Source organism: Rhincodon typus, chromosome 13, assembly GCF_021869965.1.
Source record: "Rhincodon typus isolate 14 chromosome 13, sRhiTyp1.1, whole genome shotgun sequence".
Lineage (NCBI taxonomy): Eukaryota > Metazoa > Chordata > Chondrichthyes > Orectolobiformes > Rhincodontidae > Rhincodon > Rhincodon typus.
The window spans coordinates 68,232,934-68,259,703 of record NC_063344.1 but is presented as its reverse complement, the minus strand read 5'-3'; the positions used below and the strand labels follow the sequence as shown (position 1 = coordinate 68,259,703).

Genomic DNA, 26,770 nt, shown 5'->3' with positions numbered 1-26,770 from the left:
TGGAGGCGGAGGCGGCGGAAAAACTGCTCTATGTCCAAGCGTGAGCGGTATTCGTTGATCTGTGGGTGGAGGGGGACAAAGGTGAGCCCTTTACTGAGGACTGACCGTTCGTCCTCAGTAAGGGGTAGGTCTGGGGGGATGGTGAAGACTCGGCAGGGCTGGGTGCTGCTGTCTCCTCTGGAGCTGCTGGCTGTGGAGGCTGTAGGCGGAGTTGCGTCGGCGTCGTCGGTGGGCAGAGTTGTGCCGGCGGTGGGCGGAGTTGCATTTATATTTATTTATGTGGACCATGGGGAAGTGGAATATGAAACTGTTTGCACATTCTGGATTAAGACAGTGTACCGAGATTTTGAAAGGATATTCCATTTTTTGGAAATCAAGCCAACATCTTAATGCGTGCTGTAAGCCACATGTTTACAAGAAACTTTGGAAAGGAGACAAAAAACTTGAGAGAGATAGGAGATGAGGTTTTTGGCTTTAATTACTTGACAAACTGGATGCGTCCTGTGTGCTGACTGTTGCCTAGCAACAGTCTTCTGGAGTTTTCCTGTTTTTCCAGGATACCTTGGAGTGGGGAGTCCTCAGAAAACTCCGCAAACTCCTGGAAAGCAAAAAAACCTTAAAGCAGGTCCAGCTGAAAAGATATCTCCGATAAAATAGTGAGAACCTGAACGTTGAATATCAAGATTTCTAAGTGACTTATCTGAATTCAAGTCTGACTTGAAAATTTTATTGATTCTATGGCTGTCAGCATTTCAATCTCATCAATAGGAAATTGACTAGACTGAAATGTCTTTCTACTTTAACCTTTGGCTTTGAACCCATGGCCTATGGGAGTGTTGGATTTCCCTCTTGCCCATTTTTTAAAAATCCTGTATTTAAAAATAAAAAAAAAAAATTCTGCAGAGCTGTATCATCTTATTTATTGCGTGAATGCATTTGCGTGGGTTTAAGGAGACAGTTAAATCCAGAATATGTTTTATCTGTTGACCAGTCTTGACATTTGCTTCAAGAATAAGTCTACTTATAATAAGACTCAAAAATAATTTGTTCAACAAACCTGGTGAAATTCTCTTAGTACTATTAAAAAGCAACAGATTGACTGACTATTTTGGAGATTAACATTTACACTTGCATTATGACTTGTGGGATAGTGATACTTGATTTCCAGTGCACGCTTCCCATCAGATTCGTAACACATGCTATCTCATTTACTTCCTCAACCTCTCCACATATCTACTATCTTCTCTTGAGCTTGTGCCATCACTTCTGACATACTGCAAGATTCCAAATATGGCTCCAAACCACAATTTTCCTTACATGCATCTTTCAGTGATAATTAAGTCTGATTTTATTTCTAGTATCTATATTGTACATCTTCAACTGTTCCTCTTGCACCAATTGTGAATGCGTTATGAATGAGCATCCTTCAAATTACCACAGGTGGGACTGAAGCCAGTCTGTTCAACCTTTACCAGAAACTCTGCCCCTAAGCCACTGACTCTATCCTCCTTGCTGGCTGAGGTTAGCTGTGCAGTGTCAGTATTTTGATTGATCCTGTGCTGAGCATCTAACTTTCACTTCTGAATTTAACCAACTTCGTTCCCTTGACTACTGAAACTGATAGACACCTTTGGCATTTTCAGACTCAATTTCTGCAATATTATCCTTGTGATGTCTGCATCACCAACCATACAAACTAAATTGATTCAAACCAGCCCTCACATTCTAACCTCACCAGCAACCATCTCCGAGACCTTGATACCCAAATACTTATCCTTATTCACAAATTGCTCAAGGCTGTGCCTGTTTCTTTTGCAAACCGATTTAACTGTGTTGTGTCACGACTTAGTTGTGCAAAGTGCACTAATTGAGCTGCATTATTCACATGCAATGACAAATGTCTGTGAATCTAATTAAATCATAAATATTAATTTACCTGACTAACTGGCTCCAATTTTAAACACCAAAGTAGTACACACCAGGCTTCATTATGAATAGGAAAAGTAACTTTATTAGAACAGGTACTTTAACAAAGTGATAAAGGTGGTTATTAATTACTAAACTGCTATTCAACTTCCTTTTTTAAAACCCTAAATGCGCACACATTCACGAATATCACAGATACACAGTTGTTGCAAATACTATGGGGGTGTGGAGGAAAAAAAAAGGCAAGACACATCAGTATCACCAGTCCAGACCACACAAATACAGTTGTTCTGACTGTGTACTCTTGATTTCTATCAATTATCTCACAATGTTGTCTGCACAGCAATGAACAGTCTTTATTTCACTGGCAGGTTGATTGGACTCAGTCTTTCCTTTGTTTTAGAATCCTTTCCTTCAGTGTCTCTGAATGTATTTTTTGTTCTGGTTTTGACAGAGTGGGTGAGAGAAAGAGGATAGAGACATTGCAGCTGGCTTTTGGAAATTTCTATTCATATTTTGCTCACAGGGTCTGTGTTAAGCTGCAGCTGGACCAATCCAAAGCTGTTACTGTGCTGAGCTTCCCTGAACCCATAACCTAATTTTTCAGTACTCTGTTCTAGTAATGTTGTCTCCTATTCATCACTTAGTTTCACCTGTTTTATTTTCCTTTTTATTACTGCCGTAGATTTTTTTCACATTTTCAGTACATTGTTCAAAAATTTAACAACATAGTGCCTTCAGTTGTAAGAACCATGTAAACACAAGGCTTTGTATTACTCACTGGTTGGTAATATTGCTGCAGTCTACCATGGCCCAGAACTGTTTTACGAGGGTAGTGTGGGATGTTTGTTGGTCTGTTTTTAGTCAATTCCACAAATAGTTCCATGTCGTGAAACAAAAATGATGCAGTTGTTTAGGAAAAACATATCAGTGATTCTAGTGGAAAATGTCAATTTTAAGTTTCATTTTGTGTTATGTGGGTAGATAGCTATCAGCAGCAACATCCTAGCTTAAGTTGATTAGTCGCATGGCAGGCCCTTCCTCAGTGTATGAGGTGAGCAGGTGCTGATTGCAATGACAGATAAGATACTTAGCACTGCACATTATTCCAGTGCACAATTATAGCTTTGGGCTTGCTCTCTTCTCATTGTGGTTTTAGCCACTCCTCAGCACTGTTGACTCAAGGATACTCTTCTGTTGCACCGTTAAGTGTACTGACGTTCAAAGTATATTGCAAAATGAAACTAAAGATAGATATTTAATGAATTTGCCCTTATTTGTCATCCTGGGTTGAGGGTGCTTGTACCTCTGCCCCAGGAGGATGAGAGTTCAAATCCAACTCTAGAGATTTAAACACCTACTGTGGGCTCAGTTTTCAGAATTTGGTTTTTTGATTGAGCTGTTGAATCAAGGACCTATCTGACTTCTCAGATGGTGTAAAAAGTCCCTTAAGGGCACTGGTCAAAGCTAATGGGTTTTCTGATTTGACATTTTCCTATCCCTTAACATCAAATGTCATGTGATTTTTTTTTTCCCTATCTGTGCTATATGTGGGCTTACTGTGCACCAATTGTTGCATTCTGTTAAGTTGCAGCAGTGACTACGTTATTTTTAGGATGTAATATGAAAAGGCACAGGCGCATAACGACAAGTAAACACTTTATGGTCCACCCAGCCTATCAGACACAATTGTAATATCTTGTCTCAAATAATATGTACATTTGACATCTCACCTGAAACCAGATAATCAAACTTAGTGTGAGGAATCATTCTTGCCATGAATGGCTTTGGGTTCCATGACTATTTACCTTTTTATAAAAGGATAATGTCTGCCCCAATCATAAACCAGTTCTACTCTCACCTAAAGGAATTCAGTGAATAGTTGTGTGCCATTTCTTTTAGACCTCCATCAGATGTCTGTCTGTGCTTCTCCAAAGTGTGGATTCCCAGTGTTCTTAGTTCACCTTAATAACTAAAATGCATTATTCTGGACCATTTTATGAGTTTTTTATTCCCCTCAGTATCCCTGTCTCACTGGACTGACGGCTCATAGGATTGTAACTTCACTTTTTTTTTTGTCCTTTCTCCTACTGATGATTGTTGCTGGTTATTGAGGGTCACTGTAGCCTTCCACCATATCACCCACATTCCAACTCTTCATCTGAAAGTCTAGACAGCAAGTATTTTGTTGGTTTTTCATTCATGGGGTGGGAGAAGATGGGTAGAGATGGATATTGAGTGAAATGGACATTTGCATGGCAATGGCCTGGTGGCATTATCACTGGCCTGTAAATCTAGAGACCCAGATAATGTTCTGGGAACCTAGGTTCAAATCCCAACGTGACAGATGGTGGAATTTGAATTCCAAAAAAAAAAAAATTGGAATTAAGAGTCTTATGATGACCACGAATCCATTGTCGAGTGTCGGAAAAACCCATGTGGTTCACCAATGCCCTTTAAGGAGGGAAACTGCCACCCTTACCTGTTCTGGCCTACATGTGACTCCAGACCGACAACAATGTGGTTGGCTTTTAACTGCCATCTGGCCAATAAATGCTGGCTAGCCAGTGATACCTTCACCCTGTGAATGAATAAACATTAGAAAGTATCTACTTTCTCCACCGATTTTATTTCTGCTCCGCTTTCTAGGCTGCAGATATTGAGGCTAATTGAATTTTAGTTCACCTTTGAAAACATGTATAATGAGTAACAGCTTGTGTATTAAAATGCGCAAACAGGAAATGCTTTTTTTTCAAAGAAAAACTGGTCTCCAGTACTCATCCTTGCCTGCTTTAGACATTTTAACTTCAAAAGTGATCACTTATCCTCTGTGTGATCAGAAAGCGAGTTAGCAAAGCTTTGAAAAATTGGTTACATCTTTCAACTAGTTGCCCACAGGGCAAATTTAACAGCTGTAAGGTAAGAGGGGAGGAATGGGGCATTGAGGTGGAGAGCTTTTGTTAACAGTAGGACGAGTCTGAGATCTCTCACTTTAACTGTGAATACTGAAACTTCTGCAACAATCTGCTGTTACTCATTGCTGGCAAAATGACTCCTTAACTACTCTGAAGCTTAGATTGGATTTTGTTCATTATAATGCATGCAGTTGATAGTGCAACCTATAACCAAATATGCCATTCAAATAGTGATAAATCCCATTGAAATGAGATGGGTCAAGTGGATTAAGTATCAATAGGTGAACATTTAGGGAGCAGTGATTATTAGAATTAGAATCCCTACAGTGTGGAAACAGGCCCTTTGGCCCAACAAGTCCACACCGCCCCTCAGAGCATCCCACCCAGATCCATCCCCCTATGACCCACCTAATATACACCCTCTACCTCCCTGAACACTACGGGCAATTTAGCATGGCCAATCCGCCTAACCTGCACATCTTTGGACTGTGGGAGGAAACCGGAGCACCCGGAGGAAACCCACGCAGACACGGGGAGAATGTGCAAACTCCACACAGACAGTCGCCCGAGGCTGGAATCGAACCCAGGTTCCTGGCGCTGTGAGGCAGCAGTGCTAACCACTGTGCCACCGTGTCGCCTTGTATCATTTGTATCATTTAAAGGTGCAGATCAGAGTAAGAAGAATTCAGGGCTAGGCCAATTTCAGTAGGAACAAAACTCACTCGGGGAAATTGGAATCCAAGGATAGCAGAAAAAAGAGAACAGTGGGCTGCCTTTAAAAAGGAGATGATATGGATACAGTTGTCCATTCCAATTAAGTGCAAAAGTAGGACAAGCAAAATCTCTCGACAAAGAAAACAGTAAGTAACAAAGCAGAAAAATGTAATGTTAAGTTGATCATTCAAGTAAGAAGCAGACTGAATATAGAATGTTCTTCAGAGAAAAGAAATAAGAAATATGTTGAGCGATATTTTGTCTACTAGCATAAAAGGAAATTCAAGCATCTATAAACATGCAAGTTGTTAAAAACTAGTAAGAGGAGGAGTGGGACTTACTAGGGACAGAAATTTATGCTTGGGGGGTCAGGATCATAAGTGAGGTAATAAATGAATACTTTGCATGTGACTTTATCAACTGAGATCATAGAATCCCTAGTGTGGGAGCAGGCCATTCAGCCCATTGAATCCACACCAACCATCCGAAGAGCATCGCACCCAGACCCACCCTGTACTGTATCTCTGTAACCCTGCATTTCCCATGGTTAATCCACCTAGCCAGCACATCCCTGGACACTATGGACAATTTAGCTTGGCGATCTGCACATCTTTGGACTGTAGGAGGAAACCCACACAGACACAGGGAGAATGCGCAAACTCCACACAGACGGTCACCTGAGGGTAGATTCGAACCTGAGGATGGAATAGAACCCGGGTCTGTGACAGTGTGAGGTTGTAGTGCTAGCCACTATACCACGCCAAGTCTGAGAAAAGTCATTGTGAAATGAGATAGTTAAGATATTGAATGTGCTAAAAATTGAAGAGGAAGTATTTGAAAGCTTGGCTGTACTTAAAAGTTGTATTAGGATTTCCAAAAGTCATTCAGTAAATTGCCACATATCGGATTACACAAGATGACAGCTTGTGTTGTGATTTGATAGATTAATGTGGATAGAGCATTTTCTGTTTGGCAAACAGTAACTGGTGAATAGCAGGGATCAGTGCTGGAATCTTGAGTGTTTACAATAGCCCACTTGGGGTAGCATGTTGGAAATTGAGCCCTGTTATTTCCAGAGCCATAACGAAAGTTAGATTTTTAAAAGTACACAGAATTTCCCCAATTTACCTGACTTTTGGACACGTTGACAGAAAACACGGAGCCAGGTTTCTGTAGTTAACAGGAATTACTATTTATTGCAAATGAATTGATTCTAGCTGCAAGTAAACAATTATGAACTATCAGCATAAAACTCCTACCAGTTAGACTTCTAACCCCTTATAAACTCCCTTTATAAATGCCTCCTGACACGTACACGCGTGCATGACAGGAAAAATAATGGGTGTTATGGGTGGAGAGAAAGACTAGGAAAGCAGCTCAGTGTTTCCTGTTCACAAGATTTGCTGAGAATTCATGTACTGATCAGAGCGCTGCTTCTCAATCTCCCTTCTCCAGATGCTTTCACATTTTTTAGGAGGCACAGGGTGACTAGTTCACACTTATAATGGGTCTCTGACTTGTAGAAGTTGCAGCTTACAGCAACTGCTGAAGAAAAACTAAACTGGCTTTCTTTGGGTTTAAGGTGATTTCTGCTGCGGAGAACAAAGACAACTCCTGAGCCAATGGACACCTCCTCCCTTTCTTCACAACACCAAGCTGTTCAGCTTCCTGGGAACCAGTCACGAGGTTGTTGGCAGGCAGAAGCTTTTTTATCATCAATAATGTCACTGGTCCCCAGACTAAACAGCTACTTATTGCTGGTTGAATCTCCACTTTTACACAGTCCTTGATTCCAGCTCCTCTGCAAACTGTCGACTACTGCTTGAACCAGTCTCTTATGTAACCAGCACTTACAATGTGTGTAAGGTTACTTGCTTTCAAAAGTTGTAGTAATCCTTCAGAAATCTTTTTGTTTTAAACCAGATCTCTTCCTGTTTCAGTTCACAAAAATATGAATGAAAGTGAGACTTGGATGAGAAAGCAAGTTTTAAGGATGATGCAAAGAGTGTAAAGGAATATGGACAAGCAAAGTGAATGAGCAAAAAATTCACAGATGGTGTACAATTTTGGAAAATGTGAAGTCCACTTGGTATGAAGAATAGAAGCAGAATATTATTTAAATGAAGGGAGTTTGTAGAATACTGCAGTATAGAGGAATCTAGTTGTCCGTTTACATGTATCAGAAAAGGTTAGCATGCAGGTACAACATGTAATTTGGAAGGCAAACTGAGTGGCCTTCATTCCCAGGGGATGAAGTATGAAAATAAGGAGGTCTTGCTTGACCTGTACAGGTGAGGCCACACCTGGAATACTGTGAACATACTTTGGTCTCCTTGGAAATATACTGGCATTGGAAATATTTCAGAGAATGTTTAATAGGCTGATTCCTGGGATGACTGGACTGACCTATAAATAGAGACTGGATCTGGACTGGACAATATTCACTGCAATTTAGAAGAAGCGGGGTATGGGGAGTTCAGAGTTGGCCATTTAGGATAATGAGAAATCTTCTCATCCAGAGAGTGGTTACGGGGGACAGATAGGAGATTCTGTGGGAACGAGAGAGACTCGCGGTTGGTGTGTTGCCTCCCAGGTGCCAGGGTCCGTGATGTCTCAGATCGTGTTTTCGGGATCCTTAAGGGGGAGGGGGAGCAACCCCAAGTCGTGGTCCACATAGGCACCAACGACATAGGTAGGAAAAGGGATGGGGACGTAAGGCAGAAATTCAAGGAGCTAGGGTGGAAGCTTAGAGCTAGAACAAACAGAGTTGTTATCTCTGGTTTGTTACCCGTGCCACGTGCTAGCGAGGTGAGGAATAGGGAGAGAGAGCAGTTGAACACGTGGCTACAGGGATGGTGCAGGAGGGAGGGATTCAGATACCTGGATAATTGGGGCTCATTCTGGGGTAGGTGGGACCTCTACAAACGGGATGGTCTACACCTGAACCAGAGGGGTACCAATATCCTGGGGGGGAAATTTGCTAATGCTCTTCGGGAGGGTTTAAACTAATTCAACAGCGGGGTGGGAACCTGAATTGTAGCTCCAGTGTACAGGAGGTTGAGAGTAGTGAGGTCATAAAAAAGGTTTCAAGGTTGCAGGAGTGTACCGGCAGGCAGGAAGGTGGTTTGAAGTGTGTCTACTTCAATGCCAGGAGCATCCGGAATAAGGTGGGTGAACTTGCAGCATGGGTTGGTACCTGGGACTTCGATGTTGTGGCCATTTCGGAGACATGGATAGAGCAGGGACAGGAATGGTTGTTGCAGGTTCCGGGGTTTAGATGTTTCAGTAAGATCAGGGAAGGTGGTAAAAGAGGGGGAGGTGTGGCATTGTTAGTCAAGGACAGTATTACGGTGGCAGAAAGGACGTTTGATGACAACTCGTCTACTGAGGTAGTATGGGCTGAGGTTAGAACCAGGAAAGGAGAGGTCACCCTGTTGGGAGTTTTCTATAGGCCTCCGAAAAGTTCCAGAGGTGTAGAGGAAAAGATTGCAAAGATGATTCTGGATAGGAGCGAAAGTACCAGGGTAGTTGTTATGGGGGACTTTAACTTTCCAAATATTGACTGGAAACGCTATAGTTCGAGTACTTCAGATGGGTCAGTTTTTGTCCAATGTGTGCAGGAGGGTTTCCTGACACAGTATGTAGATAGGCCAACAAGAGGCGAGGCCACATTGGATTTGGTACTGGGTAATGAACCAGGCCAGGTGTTAGATTTGGAGGTAGGTGAGCACTTTGGTGATAGTGACCACAATTCGGTTACATTTACTTTAGCGATGGAAAGGGATCGGTATATAAAGCAGGGCAAGAGTTATAGCTGGGGGAAAGGCGGCGATGAGGCAAGATTTAGGATGCATAGGATGGAGAAGGAAACTGCAGGGGCTGGGCACAATTGAAATGTGGAGCTTGTTCAAGGAACAGCTACTGCGTGTCCTTGAGAAGTATGTACCTGTCAGGCAGGGAGGAAGTGGTCGAGCGAGGGAACCGTGGTTTACTAAAGAAGTTGAATTTCTTGTCAAGAGGAAGAAGGAGGCTTATGTAGAGATGAGGCGTGAAGGCTCAGTGAGGGCGCTTGAGAGTTACAAGTTAGCCAGGAAGGACCTAAAGAGAGAGCTAAGAAGAGCCAGGAGGGGACATGAGAAGTCTTTAGCAGGTAGGATCAAGGAAAACCCTAAAGCTTTCTATAGGTATGTCAGGAATAAAAGAATGACTAGAGTAAGATTGGGGCCGGTCAAGGACAGTAGTGGGAAGTTGTGCGTGGAGTCCGAAGAGATAGGAGAGGTGCTAAATGAATATTTTTCGTCAGTATTCACGCAGGAAAAAGACAATGTAGTCGAGGAGAATACTGAGATACAGTCTATTAGACTAGACGGGATTGAGGTTCATAAGGAGGAGGTGTTAGCAATTCTGGAAGGTGTGAAAATAGATAAGTCCCCTGGGCCGGATGGGATTTATCCTAGGATTCTCTGGGAAGCTAGAGAGGAGATTGCAGAGCGTTTGGCTTTGATCTTTATGTCGTCATTGTCTTCAGGAATAGTGCCAGAAGACTGGAGACTAGCAAATGTTGTCCCCTTGTTCAAGAAGGGGAGTAGAGACAACCCTGGTAATTATAGACCAGTGAGCCTTACTTCGGTTGTGGGTAAAGTGTTGGAAAGGATTATAAGAGATAGGATTTATAATCATCTAGAAAGGAATAATTTGATTAGGGATAGTCAACACAGTTTTGTAAAGGGTAGGTCGTGCCTCACAAACCTTATTGAGTTCTTTGAGAAGGTGACCAAACAGGTGGATGAGGGTAAAGCGGTTGATGTGGTGTATTTGGATTTCAGTAAAGCGTTTGATAAGGTTCCCCATGGTAGGCTATTGCAGAAAATACGGAGGCATGGGATTGAGGGTGATTTAGCGGTTTGGATCAGAAATTGGCTAGCTGTAAGAAGACAGAGGGTGGTGGTTGATGGGAAATGTTCGTCCTGGAGTTCAGTTACTAGTGGTGTACCTCAAGGATCTGTTTTGGGGCCACTGCTGTTTGTCATTTTTATAAATGACCTGGATGAGGGCGTAGAAGGATGGGTTAGTAAATTTGCGGATGACACCAAAGTCGGTGGAGTTGTGGATAGTGCAGAAGGATGTTGTAGGTTACAGAGGGACATAGATAAGCTGCAGAGCTGGGCTGAGAGGTGGCAAATGGAGTTTAATGCGGAAAAGTGTGAGGTGATTCACTTTGGAAGGAGTAACAGGAATACAGAGTACTGGGCTAATGGTAAGATTCTTGGTAGTGTGGATGAGCAGAAAGATCTCGGTGTCCATGTGCATAGATCACTGAAAGTTGCCACCCAGGTTGATAGCGTTGTTAAGAAGGCGTACAGTATGTTAGGTTTTATTGGTAGAGGGATTGAGTTTCAGAGCCATGAGGTCATGTTGCAGCTGTACAAAACTCTGGTGCGGCCGCACTTGGAGTATTGCGTACAGTTCTGGTCACCGCATTATAGGAAGGATGTGGAAGCATTGGAAAGGGTGCAGAGGAGATTTACCAGGATGTTGCCTGGTATGGAGGGAAGGTCTTGTGAGGAAAGGCTGAGGGTTTTGAGGCTGTTTTTGTTAGAGAAGAAGGTTAAGAGGTGACTTGATAGAGACATACAAGATCATCAGAGGATTAGATAGGGTGGACAGTGGGAGCCTTTTTCCTCGGATGGTGATGGCTAGCATGAGGGGACATAGCTTTAAATTGAGGGGTGATAGATATAGGACAGATGTCAGAGGTAGGTTCTTTACTCAGAGAGTAGTAAGGGCGTGGAATGCCCTGCCTGCAAAAATAGTAGACTCGCCCACTTTAAGGGCATTTAAATGGTCATTGGATAAACATATGGATGATAATGGAATAGTTTAGGTTAGATGGGCTTTCAGATTGGTTTCACAGGTCGGCGCAACATCGAGGGCCGAAGAGCCTGTACTGCGCTGTAATGTTCTATGTTCTATGTTCTATGGTAAACCTGTGGAATTCTGTGCCATAGGAAGTGATTGAGGCCAAAACATTGAATGTTTTCAAGAAGGAATTAGATATAGTTGTTGTGGCCAGAGGTATCAAAGGGTATAGGGCGAAAGTGGAACCAACACAATGAGTTAGATGATCAGCCATGATCATATTGAATGGCAGAGCAGACTCAAAGAGCCAAATAGCCCACTGCCTCTTAATTTAGGGGGTGCGTTTGACCAATGGTATTACCGCAAGATTATTTGTTAAGAGACCCAGGCAATGTTCCGGGGACCCAGGTTCGAATACTGCCACAGCCAATGGTGGAATTTGAATTCAATGAAAATCTGGAATTAAGAGTCTAACGATGATTGTTGATTGCTGAGCAAAACTCATCTGGTTCTCTAAAGTCCTTTAGGAAAGTAGACTGTCATCCTTTCCTGGTCTGGCCTACATAGGACTCCAGAACCACAGCAGTGTGGTTGACTCTTGACTGCCCTCTGGGATGGGCACTAAGTGTTGGTGTAGCCAGTGATACCCACGCGTGAGTGAATGATGATAAATTCTGTTTTTATAATCGCCTTTATGGAAAAGATTGAACAGGTTGGGATTAAGTTTATTAGAGTTTAGAAGAACCAGAAGTGACCTTACTGCAACATATAATTTTATGAGATAGGTAGATATTAAGACCATGATTCCTCTTGTGGAAGAATCTAGAACTCAAAACCTCACTTTCAAAATTAAGGATCTATTAAGAAAAGATGAAAAGAAATTTCTTCTGAAGGTTGTTACTCTTTGGAAAGCTTTTCCCCCACCCAGGATGGAGGCTGGGTCATTGAATATAAATAAGGCTGAATTATAGTTTTGATTTACTACAGTAATCAGGAAAGTGATGTTCGGCCAATAAGGTCAGCGGTGATCATCTTGAATGGTGGAATGGTGTTGATAGATTGAATAGCCTACTCTTCCTATTCTTTTGGTATTGTGTATTGCTAAGCAAAATTACCAGTTTGAATGAGAAGCTTTTTTCTTATGCTGCTTGTTCAGCTGAACTCCATTGAGTACATTGACTGAAAATTATTCGAGCACAAGGCTATGCAGTATGTAATATTAACCCTTTGTATGTTGAATAACTTTGCAACAGTTCTGGGCTGAACAGATAAAAGGCCTAAAATATTTTACCACCATTGGATGAATAGTCATTTAATCTTTTTAGTGATTGTGTTGGCTGAGGATGAATTGTTGTTTAGGACACTGGGAGAACTCTTGCCTCCTGTTGCAGTATTGTTGTGAAATATTTAGTGCCCACCTGAATCACAGAAGTAGCCGTTTGGGGTCTTTGTTTAATAAAAACATAGAAAGTAGGAGTAGGCCATTTGGCCCTTCTGCTTCACCATTCAGTATGATCATGGCTGATCAGGTCAGTATCCTGTTCCCACTTTCACCTCAGCCCCTTTTTGATCCTTTTAGTCCTAAGAACTATATCTACGTCTTTCTTCAAAGTCTTCGTTACTTTTTTCTGGGCACTGAATTCCACTGGCCCACCAGCCTCTGCATGAAGAAATTTCTCCTTGTCTCAGTCTTAAAAAGCTTGGCCTTTTCCCTTTGTATGATGATCCCTGGTCCTGGTTATTAGGAATATCCTTCCTGTACATATCCTGTCTAATTCTGTTTAAAATTTTACAGGTTTACATGAGATCATCTTCTAAATTCTAATGAATGTAGTCCTAACCGATCCAGTCTCTCGCACCACCCACCGCCCCCCTCCCTCCCCCGCACCACCACCTCCATCCCAGTAATCAGCCTGGTAACCCTTCTTTGCACTCCCTCCATGTCCAGAACAGCCTTTGTTAGATAAGGAGACCAGAACTGCACACAGTACTCCAGGTGTGGTCTCACCAATGTCTTGTACAATCTGCTCCTGTATTCGAATCCTTTCACTGTGAAGGCCAACAAACCATTTACCTTTCTCACATGCTTCATCTGCATACTTACTTTCAGTGACTGGTGTAAAATGGCACAGGTCTTGTTGCGCTTCCCCCTTCTCCAATCTGTCGCTGTTCAGATAATAATCTGCCTTCCTGTTTTTGCTTCCAAAGCAGATAACCTCGCGTTTATCCACATTATGCTGCACATGCCATGCATTTGCCCTCTTAACTTGTCTGACAGGGCAGCACAGTGGTTAGCTCTGCTGTCTCACAGCCCCAGGGACCCAGGTTCAATTCCACCCTCGGGCAACTTTGTGGAGTCTGCATGGGTTTCCTCTGGGTGCTGTGGATTCCTCCCACAATCCAAAAAGACGTGCAGGTTAGGTGGATCGGCCATGCTAAATTGCCCATAGTGCCCAGGCATGTGCAGGCTAGGTGGATTAGCCATGGGGAATGCAGGGTTACAGGGGTAGGGTAAGGGAGTGGGTCTGGGTGGTGTTCTCTTCAGAGGGTCAGTGTAGACTTGATGGGTTGAATGGCCTACTTCCATACTGCAGGGATTCAGTGACCTCACACAGACCCTCCTCCCAGTCAGCTCTACATCAAAACTAAAAATATTTAACTTTTCTGTTTAGCCAAACTGGACTATGTATTCAAGTACTGGAACAAGACTTGATGACCTTGGACTGTCATCAAAGTCCTTACTAGCTGAACCAAGTCTCACATTAGCTAAATAGTTCCTGTGGACAGTATTACAGCAAGTGTGGAATGTTCTTTACTCTTTGTTTTCATGAAGTATCATTCTCAAAGACACCATTTCCTTGATTTGTTTCTTTACTTTCAGATTACACGGACATTCAGACTTACAGAAGAAGGGAACTTGGAGCAAACTGTTTTTATGGCAACTTCTGAACAGCCTCTATTGCAGCATCTTCACATAACCTACACACGGAGTTCATAGCAGTCCATTCACGTACAGATTTTCGCTCCAGTCTCTAAATGCACTGACTGTTCTAAGTGCTCACCATTTACACTGCGACGTCCTTGTGATAAACCTGAAGATTTTAGAAGCTGGAGCTTTTAATTTTAGTTTTTGATAGTTTATTGTATAAAAAACACACTATTTTAATTGTGAATCACTGTTACTGGGTGCTTTGGAGGTTTATTGACGCTTCCATGCAGTTGATTTTGTAGGATGTTAGGATAATCAGGAAAACTTTCTGAAATGTGATTTTTGCTTTGCCCCCTAGTTGAACAAGATTCCTGTTTCTTTTGTTCAGTCATTTAAAAAAAAAATTGTAAATAATAAATTCAGGAATGCCTACCAGATGTCGTCTTCCATTAAATTACTTGAGGCCTGATCTCCTGATTTTTTTTTAAATTGGAACTTGGATCTTGTCTTGGGCAGCATCTCCAACTGAAGGAGCAGTGAGTAACCGTGTCCTGGAACTCACCGTACTCCAGTCAACTCCTCAGAGGTGTGTGACCGGAATTGATTAGCCTTGACAGGAACTAACTGATTTCTTCCAGAAAAGCATATGCTGTAACTACCCCAGAGTTTTCACTATGCCCTGTATTACCTAATTTTTAAATATTCTTTCATGGAAATGTACTGAGAAGGATCTTTGAGGAACCCACCCAGATGATACATCAGCTGTTGTGAAAGTTGAAAATTGATAATGAAGACTAATGACTTATTTGACTTGTATAGTAAATTTGTTTTTATTTGTTAATGGAATGGATATGACGCTGTCAAGCTCTATTTAATGCTTAGTTTGTGTGGCAGACCTTTCTCTGGAACAGATGCAGCCCTTATGGTAGGAGGGAGTTCCAGGATATTGATTTAGTAATGCTGGCTAGATCGTGATTTTATATATATTTATAACGTCCATGAATAGTGTGATTTGTAAGCTTTTGATCCCATAGTTAAAGCAGATAAGCATTAAACGGTGAACCTTAAGCAAAATAGAAAATTTCTCCCCCTAATGTGTAAATAAATGTCCATTGGAGATTTACTTTTTGTCTCCTGAATGCAGTAACCTTTAATGGGACAATCCACCAGTGGCCCACCTGATTTGTAGTAATGTGTAGACCACTGAATAGCGTAATAGTCCAGTGCTGACCTCTTGGAAAACCCTGTAGTGGATGATGAAGAAGCTGTAGAAATCAGAGCATAGACAGTGAAAGTAGTAAGGTGCTTTAGAAACCTAGGTTTCTCACTATACAAATCATCAGAAGCTGTGTATAAGAAATAATAAGAACAGCTCATGCAATGTTGGCCTCCTGAAGGAAATAGAATTCAAATGAGCACTTCACTGGGGCAGAGCCTTGCGTGGATCCATTTGGAGTTCCGAATGTGTTCAGTACCTTTTTGGAGGCACTGCACCTCATGTCTTCTCTCTGAGCTCTGAGTATTTGGAATGAAAGACCGAGATTGATAGAATTTTTGATTCTGAGGAATTTAGGGATATGAGCATAATGAGAAGACGCAGTGGGGGAGGTCAGTTCTTCCTGAGTGGAGAGCAGGCTCAAGGGACCAAATGCTCACCTCCAGCTCCCATTTCTTATGCTTATGCATTTTTTGATTTATTTGTTGGTAAACTGAAATAGCAATATCATGATAGAAGCGACAGTAGCAGCCATCATAACCAGCTCATGATGGATTAATGCTTTACAGAGACAAATATGGAAACTTGGAATGTAACAAAAACTAGCCAAACACTGTATGACCTTGGTTGTTCAAAAGACTGTTTGAACGGTATGATTAAAGGGAAGCCAATTTTTTTTTGTCATGAGACCAGATAAAAGTGGACTGTTGAAAGATAACTCTGTAGCATTTTTACTGTTGGATTGTGTTTCTTCAAGGTATACTGTACCAGTAGGTGAAGCTAATGATCAACTAGTGGGTTCAATTATATTTGCTGGAAAATTATAGAATTGAGATAAAAAATTTTTTAACCCATTCCATTATGTAAAGTTAACTTAACTTGATCACTGATTTGGTTGTTGTTAGGGTCATGTCAAAGTTACCTAATAAAGTTGTTGATTTGCTATTAGGAAATGACCTGGTTATAAATAAGGTACGCCAATGCCAGTGGCTTTTGAAGAGTCTGGTGAAGATGTTAAAATTGAAAAGGTGCAAGAAAAATTTAGTGACATACAAAAATCTCTGATTTTAAATAATCCGACGACAAAAATTATTGTTTCATATAAAGACATGGATATGTGAGCCGATGGCCTAGTGGTCTTATTGCTGAACTGTTAATCCAGAGACCCAGGTAATGGTCTGGGGACCCAGGTTTGAATCCTGCCATTAGTGATGGTGAAATTTGAGTTCAATAAAAATCTGGAATATAAGAGTTTAATGATGACCATGAATCCACTGTCAATTGTCAGGAAAATCCCATCTGGCTCACTAAACCTCCTTTAGGGAAAGAAAACTGCCATCCTCACCTGGTCTGGCCTACATATGACTTCAGACCCACAGCAATGTGGTTGACACTTGATTGCCCACTGGTTAATTAAGGATGGGCAATAAATGCTGGCCTAGCCGGGGATGCCCACATGCTGTGAATGAATAAATAGAAAGAGTCCAAAGTTCAAACTGTGAACGTTTAAATGTTATTTGCTGAAAACAAGCAGTTAGTGACAGTTGAAGAATTAAAACTCCAGAACTAAGTGTCATCATTCAAAAATCAGGGGTTAAAATGAGATGAGGCAAAAAAAATTCCCTGAACGTCGTGAGTCTTTGGAGCCCTGTGTAAAGAGGAGATACAGAGCGTTTGAATTTTTTTTTAAGGCAGAGGTGGATATATTCTTGTTAAGGGTATTAGAAGCTATCAGAACTAGCTGGAATGTTGATTTGACATAATCAGATCAGCCACAATTTTGTGCTACATTTAGTAACGCAGTAGATAAATGTTTACAAAGTTATATTTTGATACTGTTATAGAAAAATCATTACTATGGAAAATATTTGTCATTTTTGTTTATCTGAAGGTTGGACTTTTTAAGACAGTTATGCTTTAAACTGCCTCTGTTAATTCAAAGCAAAATGGAGCATCTTTGTTAAAGAGATGTAACCTCTTACAGAATCTTCAACATTAATGGGACTCGGGTTCAATATGGAAGAGCTTTCCCACCAGGTGAAGACAAGTTGCCAGCTGTTGGGAGGTAATAAGAGACCGTCCATATTAAGTAGGGTCAGGTTGAAAAATTATGGCCTTCCTTGCTCAGGATTTTTGACCTCAAGATCTCCCAAAACTTCTTCCTGTACTTTAATAGCCTGACAAAGTCTTCTTTGGTGATGGCCAATCTTGAGACAATCCTTAACTTTTTACTTTTGAGTGCAAGCTCCTGGGCTCAAAAGAGAGAATCATTTAAAACTCTTTATTAATAAAGTCAGCACAAAACCAAATAATACAGTACTTTATTGCATTGGTGCTAGCATATATTCACACGTAAATAAATCATCAAGGGTTTAGAAACTGATTCCTTGGCCAATTTGTGATACCCTATGCAAACTACTTATAATTTCTAAGATTATTGGTGCATTCCACCATTATACAACATGGTGTATGTGGTTTAAAGGAGAGTTAGGAAACCAGTTTAAGATGGAAGAATGTTGGCTGTCTGTCTAACGAGTATACAAGTACACCTGGGGTCTCTCTCAAAGTGCAACATTATCTGTTTATTGGCACTTCAAATGCTTGAACCATCGAACTGGCTCTGAAAGTCTGTACTCTCATCTTTCGAAACATTGATGTTCAAATCTCCCTCTTTATCATCCTTTCTGAGACTATGAGGTATCTGGCCATGAAGTAACATTCCTTTTGTGCTTTTTTCATGCAGTTTCACAGGTTTATCTGAGTTGGATTTGCACCAGTTAATCCAAAAATTAACACTATCAATATTCTACCTCACTAATCCCTCACCATGGTTACTAAGCACTTTAGCGCTGGCCTAACTTCAAGCAGATGCACTTGGAACTAGTTGGGAGTAGAAAGAAACCTGAATCAAAGGACTATGAATCAAAAGCCTTGTTGATTAGCCGACTGTGTGTGGAAAATGTTATTAAAACAACTTAAACTCTTGTGAATTAATTCTATCTTTATTAACTTCAATTTTTTTTAATTTGTTGATGGAGAGTTGCTGGCAAGGTCAACATTTATTGCCTATTTGTACCATCAACTTGCTATGATTATTCAGGTGTAAAATTCCTACTTCTAAATAAACTTGACTATTACTTTAAAGGTGAACACAATTGTGTGACAACAGTAAGGGCCTATTGACTTCTAGAATTAACAGAATAACAAAATACAAGTTCTGAAGAAGGGTCACTGGACCTGAAATGTTAACTCTGCTTTTTCTCCACAGATAATGCCAGACCTACTGAGTTTTCCAGCAATTTGTTTTTGTTGTTGTCACAGAATACACATTTTGTCTTTCAGGTGTAATGACCATTTTAAGACCTAACTGATGTGACACTCCATAGTGGCGAAAATTTTCACTGGCAAAGCCACCTAAAGTGAGAGCAGGTTGTAGGTCAGGTTCCAGCACAGGCATAGTTCACTAATTATTATCTTAGGGAAGCAGCATCAAATCCTGCTGCTGACCTGACCTGACTGAGGTCACTACATCATCGCTATGTTTTAAGATGTAGTTAACTGAACGGTGCCATGCATCTGGTCTGGTGCCTCCGATTAACCTGCTCTTTTCCTCACATAGTTCCCAATGCAAATTCACTAACATCTTTTGAATAAGTTAGACTACTAAAATGGAAGCATCTCAGGGAAAGATACAGAATTACTCAATTAAATAATAGTGGCAAAAAGGTAGTAATGGTTTGGAATGTCTTAAAATTCTTTCATTTATTTTTACTTTTTCTTCTGTGTCTAGTGATGTTATTTCGTCAACTCATTACTGTCTTATTGAAGAATGCCCTCTGTAACTGGACACCCAATTCAGGCTTCTAGCTTCACCTCCGAAAGAAAATAACAACATCATAACAGTGGGAAGTGATCCCACATTATCAGACCTCTTTCCATGAGGCAGGAAAATTCAGACTTTGAACAGGCACTGTGAATACAAAGTTGAAAGAGTTGAAATACATCCCAATCTATAACAGTTATATTGTTATTCAGAAGTGTTATTTCTGTATTCATATATGTTCTAGACCATCTTTATTTTTGGCATAGGTCAAACTTGTTCACCTTGTGCTCACCTGATGACCTTCTCTCAGTTAGTAAAGTCAGCCATGCATTCCTGAGGACAAGGGGCTCCCTGGTAATTCAGAGTGACAGGAGTTAAAGTTTGAGAAAGTCTTAGCAATTATTTATTTGAAAAGCACCTGATACTGTGGCTTCAGATAAATGAGACTGGTGAGCAACAGACACCAGCCAGGCAACCTCAGGCAATTTGTTCAAAGCACAATTGGAATTGCAGACGTCTATGTTGCTGGCAGTGACCCTAGCAAGACCTTAAATGGGAAGGCATAGTGTTTGGAAGGGGTGGGGGGTTTATAAATGGGGTTGCAGAGACTGGGTACTGTCCATAGATTTGCAGTTGGAGGAGTACTCTTGTCTCACCCACCTTCAAATACAAGAAAGTATTTTAAGAGCCTAACTTTCTGGGGGTGGGGAGGGGGGGGTGCAGACATTCTTTTTAAAGGACCGATGGTTAAGCTGCATGTAGACCTGTTTTTTTTTTCTGATTGCATTAGCTGTTTCAGAGCAATCCACGTTGCAGTGTCCACCTCCATCAAGCATTAGGCCTGCTGCTTGCATCCAAAAAAGGACTAATACCCGCTCTGGATGCCGTTCTCTATTCTCCATCAACATGGCACATAGTCCGAAATGAATGCAAACTTCCTGTTGCCATCTTGGAGATTTAGAAACCTGGTTAGTGCCTGAAAATGGGCACAGTGATATTATAATTTCTGAGCTATGGCTTACATGGAACAATGAGCCCATTGGGCCAGGTCACATTTGTATTTATCCTTGAAGGGAAGTGAAGGAAATAAAAGCATAATTTTTGAATTGCATTAACCCATTCAATGAAATTACTGAGACAGACAAAACACTAAAGGTTGGTGCTGGAAAAATTACCCCCATCATTGTCATTAGCCTGGACAGGTCTCTATATATAAATGGATTAAACAGTCATTGTAACAAACCTAGAGTAATTCCTCCTTTCGCAAAGCTATGCAAAAGTATTAAACGAGATCCAAAACAGAGCAGCTGAATCTGGGATAACTAGATATTAGCACCTCCCAAATAAAACCAACTGTTTGTAAATACCCAGGTTCCTCATCCTTAAAATTTAATTGAGTATTTTCTTGGATTTCATCTTACCAAATTGAATTTCTGTTTGGTGCAGCTAGTCTGTACAATCAAAGATGGAGGTTTTAGAACAACGGCTTAAAAAGAAATAATACCATACATTCACAGCTGTTCATTCTTGGATTCTTCAAAGTAGCCGCCCCTGTAGAACAAAATGTTTCACTTGCAGACCAGCTGGCACTGCTGCTTTAAACTATTACCATCTCTGAGATCAAACTTTACGCAGTTAGAAATCAAAACCTTTGATAAAAATTCAGTAGAATTCTGATGTAATAGTTTCCACTATCATTTACATGTTCCCTGTTCAGCCAATGACTGAAAGGATTCATGTTCCATTCTGCCAAGTGTAGAATTTTTTTCCAATTGCTACTGCTAATTCAGGTGTGTTATTAATTAGGTGTTACATTTGAAAAGGACAGCAAATGGTGGCCATATTGTCCCAGCTAGAATCATCGCTCCCGCAGAAAGAAAAAGAAGATTGCTTTGAGGAAGTGTCCACAGGTGCAGAGGAAGGAGACAAGCCAATGATCCCGGATGCTGGAATCATTGTTAACCACGGATTTTGTTATGTCAGCCTAGAATCAGAACAAATGAGAATTATTAAACACCATCTGACTGCTGAATACTATTTGGAATTATTTTATTCGGTGTCATGTTACACAGGTTAGAAATAAAAATAAACCATTGTGCTTAAGCATCAGTTGACACCAGCTGTTAAATGACATAAAATAAACATAAGATGAGTACAAGGAATTGCACAGGTTTACACGTACTGGACTCTATACCATAGCTTTCTGTTAATGCTGAACAACAACTCACAATCCTTAAATATAGTGAAATGCTCCAAAGTTTTTTGGGAAGTACCACCATCCATATTTTTATCACAAAGGTAACCAAAGACTTTGGTTGGTTTTAAACAATGTTTTAAAGCAGGATGGAGAGGTGAGCGATTTAAGAATAGAACTCCAGAGATCACGTCCCTGTCGTTTGAGGGTGGGGCTACTATGGTGCAATGTTTAAAATTGGGGAAGCTCGAGAGATCAGAATTGGAGGCGATCAGAATTGGAGGCGAGCAGAAATCTCAGACTGTTGTGGGGCTGCAGGATGTTACAGCAATAGGAAGCAGCAAAATCGTGTGACAGTTGAAAACAAGCACTTTTTGAATTGAGGCATTGCCAGATTAGAAGCTAGTGTAGGTCAGTGAGCATGCTAACTGAACGGGAGGAGGTGTGCGAGCCATGTCAGTTAGCTTAGTCACGTGGACAGTTAGTTTGCAATTTAGCGGGAGGCCAAAAGCATGATGTCAATTCCTGCACCAGCTGAGGTTACCAAGAAGGATTCTCTTTCTCAACCTTTCCCTCACCTGAGGCATGGTGAAACTATCGTGATTTTATCTTTACCTTTTACTCACCTCAGTCTAAATTGGAGATCCCTTATTTTTGTGACAAGCCCCCAAATTTTAGATTCTCTCATTAAAGGAAATCTCTCAGGGTACTGTCAGCAACTACACTATGAAGGCCCCTCAGAATTTTGTATGTTTCAAGAAGACCATCGCTCATTCTTCTAAACTCCAGTGAGTATAGGTTGAATCTGCTCAACCAATCCCTTTAAGACAATCCCTTCATTCCAGGAGTCAGCCAAGTGAACCTTCTTGGAACTGCTTCAATTAAAGTAAGAAGAACAAAAAATGTACATAGTATTCTAGATGGGGCTAACTAAACTTCACTCTTTATGCTCCATTCCCCTTGTATTTAAGGCCAACATTCCTGTCGTCTTCCTAATTACTTACTGTGTCTGCGTATTAGCTTTATGTGATTCATGTACAAAGACATCCAGATCCCTCTGTATCGCAGAAGTTTAGTTTCTCTCCATTTAAATCATTCTTTTTTTTTCTTCCTATCAAAGTGCAGATCTCACACTTTCCCAAATTATATTCCATCTGCCAAAGCTTTCCCCAAGTTGCTTAGCTTATCTATATTTCTTTGCAAGCTCTTTGTAGCCTCCTTTAAACTTACTTTCTTATCCATCTTTGTGTCATCAGCACATTTAGCTGCAGTACAGTAGGTCCCTTTATCCAAGTCAACACAGATCGTAAATAGTTGAGGTGTTAGCACTAATCACTTTGGCACTCAACCAGATGCAGATTGCCAACTGAAAAGTTATCCATTTATCTCAACATTGTTTCCTGTTGGTCAGCCAATCCTGTATTTATACAAATACATCACCCCTAACACCATGAGATCTAAATCTTGAATAGAAGTGGCACTTTAATGCTGGCCTTTTGGAAATCCAAATACACTGCATCTACTGGTTCCCCTTTATCTACCATGCGTGCTACATTCTCAATTTAAACACCAAAACACATTGATTCTGCCTGATTATATTATTTACTAAATGTCCTGCTAAAACCTCCTTAACAATAGATTCTAGCATATTCTCAATGACAGATGCTAATCTAGTTGGTCCATAGTTTCCTGGCTCCCTTCTTCCTTAAAGAGAGGTATTATTTTTAGGGCTTTGCAATCTGCAGGGACTGTTCCAGCATCTAGGAAATTTTGGAAGATTTCAACCAATGCATCTACTAAACCTGCAGCTATTTCTTTTAGGTGCAGCCCAGGACATCCAGGGCCTTGTTAGACTTTAGTTCCATTAATTTTCCCAGTTTTTTTCCACATGATTGTGATTGTTTAATCTCTCCCTTTCCTCTGTTGCTTTCCTACTGTTCTTGGGATTTGCTTCTGTTTTTTTTTGCTATAAAGACAGATACAAAATACTTGTTCAAAGTTTCACCCATGTCTTTGTTTTTTTGTTATTCCTTAATCTCAACCTCTCAGGAACCAAGTTTCACTGTCACTACTCCATCTTTAGAAGCTAAGATTTTGTTTCCATACTCCTTGCTAATTTTCTCTCAAAATCTAATGTTTATTTCTTTATCAATCCTCTAGTCATCCTCTGCTTATTTCAAAAATTTTCCCATCTTCAGGCCTAATCAGAATTGTACATCATTTAAGACCACAGGACATAGGAGCAGAAATTAGGCCATTCAGCCCATCAGGTCTGCTCCACCATTCGATCATGGCTGATAAGTTCCTCAACCCCATGCTCCCACTTTCTCCCCATAACCCTTGATCCCTTGATAATCAAGAACCTACCTATTTCAGTCTTAAATGTACTCAATGACCTGGCCTCCACAGCCTTCTGTGGCAGTGAATTCCATAGATTCACCACTCTCTGGCTGAAGTTTCTCCTTATCTCCATTCTAAAAGGTCTTCCCTTTACTCTAAGGCTGTGCTCTCGGGTCCTAGTCTCTACTACCATTGGAAGCACCTTCCCAACATCCACTCTGTTCAGGTCATCCAGTATTCTGTAAGTTTCAATTAGATCCCCCCTCATCCTTCTAAACTCCAATGAGTATAGTCCCAGAGTCCTCAAACTTTCCTCATATGTTAAGCTTTCCATTCCTGTGACCATTCTCCTGGAGCCTCCTCTGAACCTGCTCCAGGGCCAGTACATCCTTCCCGAGATATGGGGCCCAAACCTGCACACAATACTCCAAATGTGGCCTGACCAAAGCCTTATAAAGCCTCAGTAGTACATCCCTGCTTTTACATTCAAGTCCTCTCAAAATAAATGCCAACATTGCATTTGCCTTCCTGACTACTGACTCAACCTGCAAGTTTACCTTGAGAGAATCCTGGACTAGAACTCCCAAGTCTCTTTGCACTTCAGATTTCTGAATTTTCTTCCCATTTAGAAAATAGTCCATGCTTTTATTCTTCTTACCAAAGTGCATGACCTCACACTTTCCCATGTTGTACTCCATCTGCCACTTCTTTGCCTGCTCTCCTAACCTGTCCAAATCCTTCTGAAGCATCCCCGCCTCCTCAATACTACCTGTGCCCCGACCTATCTTTGTATCGTCTGCAAACTTAGCCAGAATGCCCAGTTCCTTCATCTAGATCATTAATGTATCAAATTGATACCATTGTTAACTTCCTTAGCCAACGCTTTTGATTTTAAAGAAGGGTTTAAAAGGAGGAGAGAGCGGCTGAGAGAGACACAGATATTTAAGGACGGAATTCCAGTGTTTTGGAGTAAGACAAATGAAGGCTTGACTGCCAATGGTGAGGCGAAGGGAAGCAGGCCCTTAGAAAAGGTTCTTGTTGGCATGGAGGAGGTAATGAAAATGGGATGGGTGAGGCAAGGAATGGATTAGAATATAAGGATTAGAATTTTTGAATTCCATAGCAATAAATTACTTTTGTTACATACGGCAAGGCATTGTTACAAAACCTGAATCCTTAACCAGTATTGGTACATTGAGATTTCAGACAGCTATTTGGAGTGAAAACACTGCTTGGTTTTTCTTCTTTAAATCCAGGGGCATTGAAGCAACCTTTAATTCCTAACACTGCTCTAACAGCACCCAATTGGTGATCAAATTGGGATCTTTCTCATCATATGAAAAGTAATTAGAAATGCATTTTCTAGGGTGAAAATCCTGATTCATTATGCTGATGAGCTAAGATTATAAATATTGAAAGCAATTGAAAAGAGCATCTCTTACCCATCCGCCTCGTCTCCTGAGCCACGTCACCAATGTTTTCCGGACAAACTCTCCTAAGCAATCGACTATTGTGTGTACCATGGCAGGCTGTCCCTGTTTCACACAGTCAATGGCCAGTCCTCCAGCTACAGCATACAGAGCTACAACTTTCCCCCAGGTTATACCTAGACAACAGAAGAATAGGATTGCTCAACATATGGAATCATAAAGATACGAGAGGACTCAATATATAGGACTATAAACATACAGGGCAATTCAACATATAGAACTAACATATGATTTGCTGGTGGATATCTGCACATGATTTTCCTTCAGTGAGAATTAGAATTCTAGAATCTTACAGCAGATCAATCTTCCTAATGTGCCTGGGGGGTAACTCACTGAAAGAGCTTTCACTATTTCCCTGCTTTCTTCCCATATCCTTTTAAATTTGTTCTGTGCCACACATAAATCAGTGGGGTTCTGATGAAAGGTCTTTGGCACTAAAAACACTAACTCTGTCTCTCCAAAGATGTAGTCAAATCTGCTGAGTTTTTTCAGCAGTTTTTGTCCTATAGATTTCCAGCATCCACTTTATTCTCTATCTATGGAAATCAAAAGCTTTGAAACCATTCGGTCCGTTGACAAACTTCTAAGAATCTTTGAAGATGCTGACAATTCCTGGAATTCCGCGCAGCTACTGACTCATTCCTCGAACTTCCTGTAAATACTGAAGCACTCCCTGGCATGCCCTAAAATTCTGGACACCGTATATTAAGGAGGAATGCGAAGGTCCTCAACAGGATGAAGATGACATTAACCAGAATGGTTTCAGGTAACTTACCCACAAGGTTAGATTGGAAAAGCAGGGTTTGTTTTCCTTGAAGCAAAGGATACAGAGTGGTGAATTTTTAAAGGTATGCAAGATTAAGACAAATTTAGATGAAGAAGAAAAGCTGTTCTCATTAGTTGATGGCATAAAGACTAGGGAACACAAAATTAAGATTTTGGCTAAGACATCTTGGGTCATGAGGAAGAATTTTTTGATGTAAGTAGTAATTAACAGGAAATCTCTGCTTATAAAGATGCAGGAAGAGGAGACACTCAATAATTTAAAAGAAAATTGGAAATGGATGGAAATAAAATATAGAAGCACAGAAAATAGAAGCAGAAGTTAGGCCAGAGATAGTAGGAACTGCAGATGCTGGAGAATCCGAGACAACAAGGTGCAGGGCTGGATGAACACAGCAGGCCAAGCAGCATCATAGGAGCAGAGAGGCTGACGTTTCGGGCCTAGACCCTTCATCAGAAAAGGGGGAGGGGAAGGGGGTTTTGAAATAAATAGGGAGAGAGTGGGAGGCGGATAGAAGAGGGATAGAGGAGAGGATAGGTGGAGAGGAAACAAACAGGTCGAAGAGGCGGGGATGGGGCCA

General features: G+C 41.0%; 1 protein-coding gene and 1 long non-coding RNA gene across 2 annotated transcripts in view; one reads left to right on the top strand and one right to left on the bottom strand.

Moving 5' to 3' along the window:
* LOC125484682 overlaps positions 1–18,703 on the top strand; it is a 27,364-nt gene extending 8,661 nt beyond the window's left edge. Inside the window, exon 2 of the long non-coding RNA XR_007263506.1 lies at positions 14,296–18,703. This is a non-coding gene — a long non-coding RNA (uncharacterized LOC125484682). The remainder of the gene's footprint in view (positions 1–14,295) is intronic.
* Positions 17,864–26,770, bottom strand: part of boka (BCL2 family apoptosis regulator BOK a) — a 36,107-nt gene continuing 27,200 nt past the window's right edge. Inside the window, exons 4-5 of the mRNA XM_048604368.1 lie at positions 25,359–25,522; positions 17,864–21,366 (exon numbers count right to left, since the gene is read on the bottom strand). Of these exons, the coding sequence (XP_048460325.1) occupies positions 21,241–21,366; positions 25,359–25,522 (290 nt within the window). The 3' untranslated portion in view covers positions 17,864–21,240. The remainder of the gene's footprint in view (positions 21,367–25,358; positions 25,523–26,770) is intronic.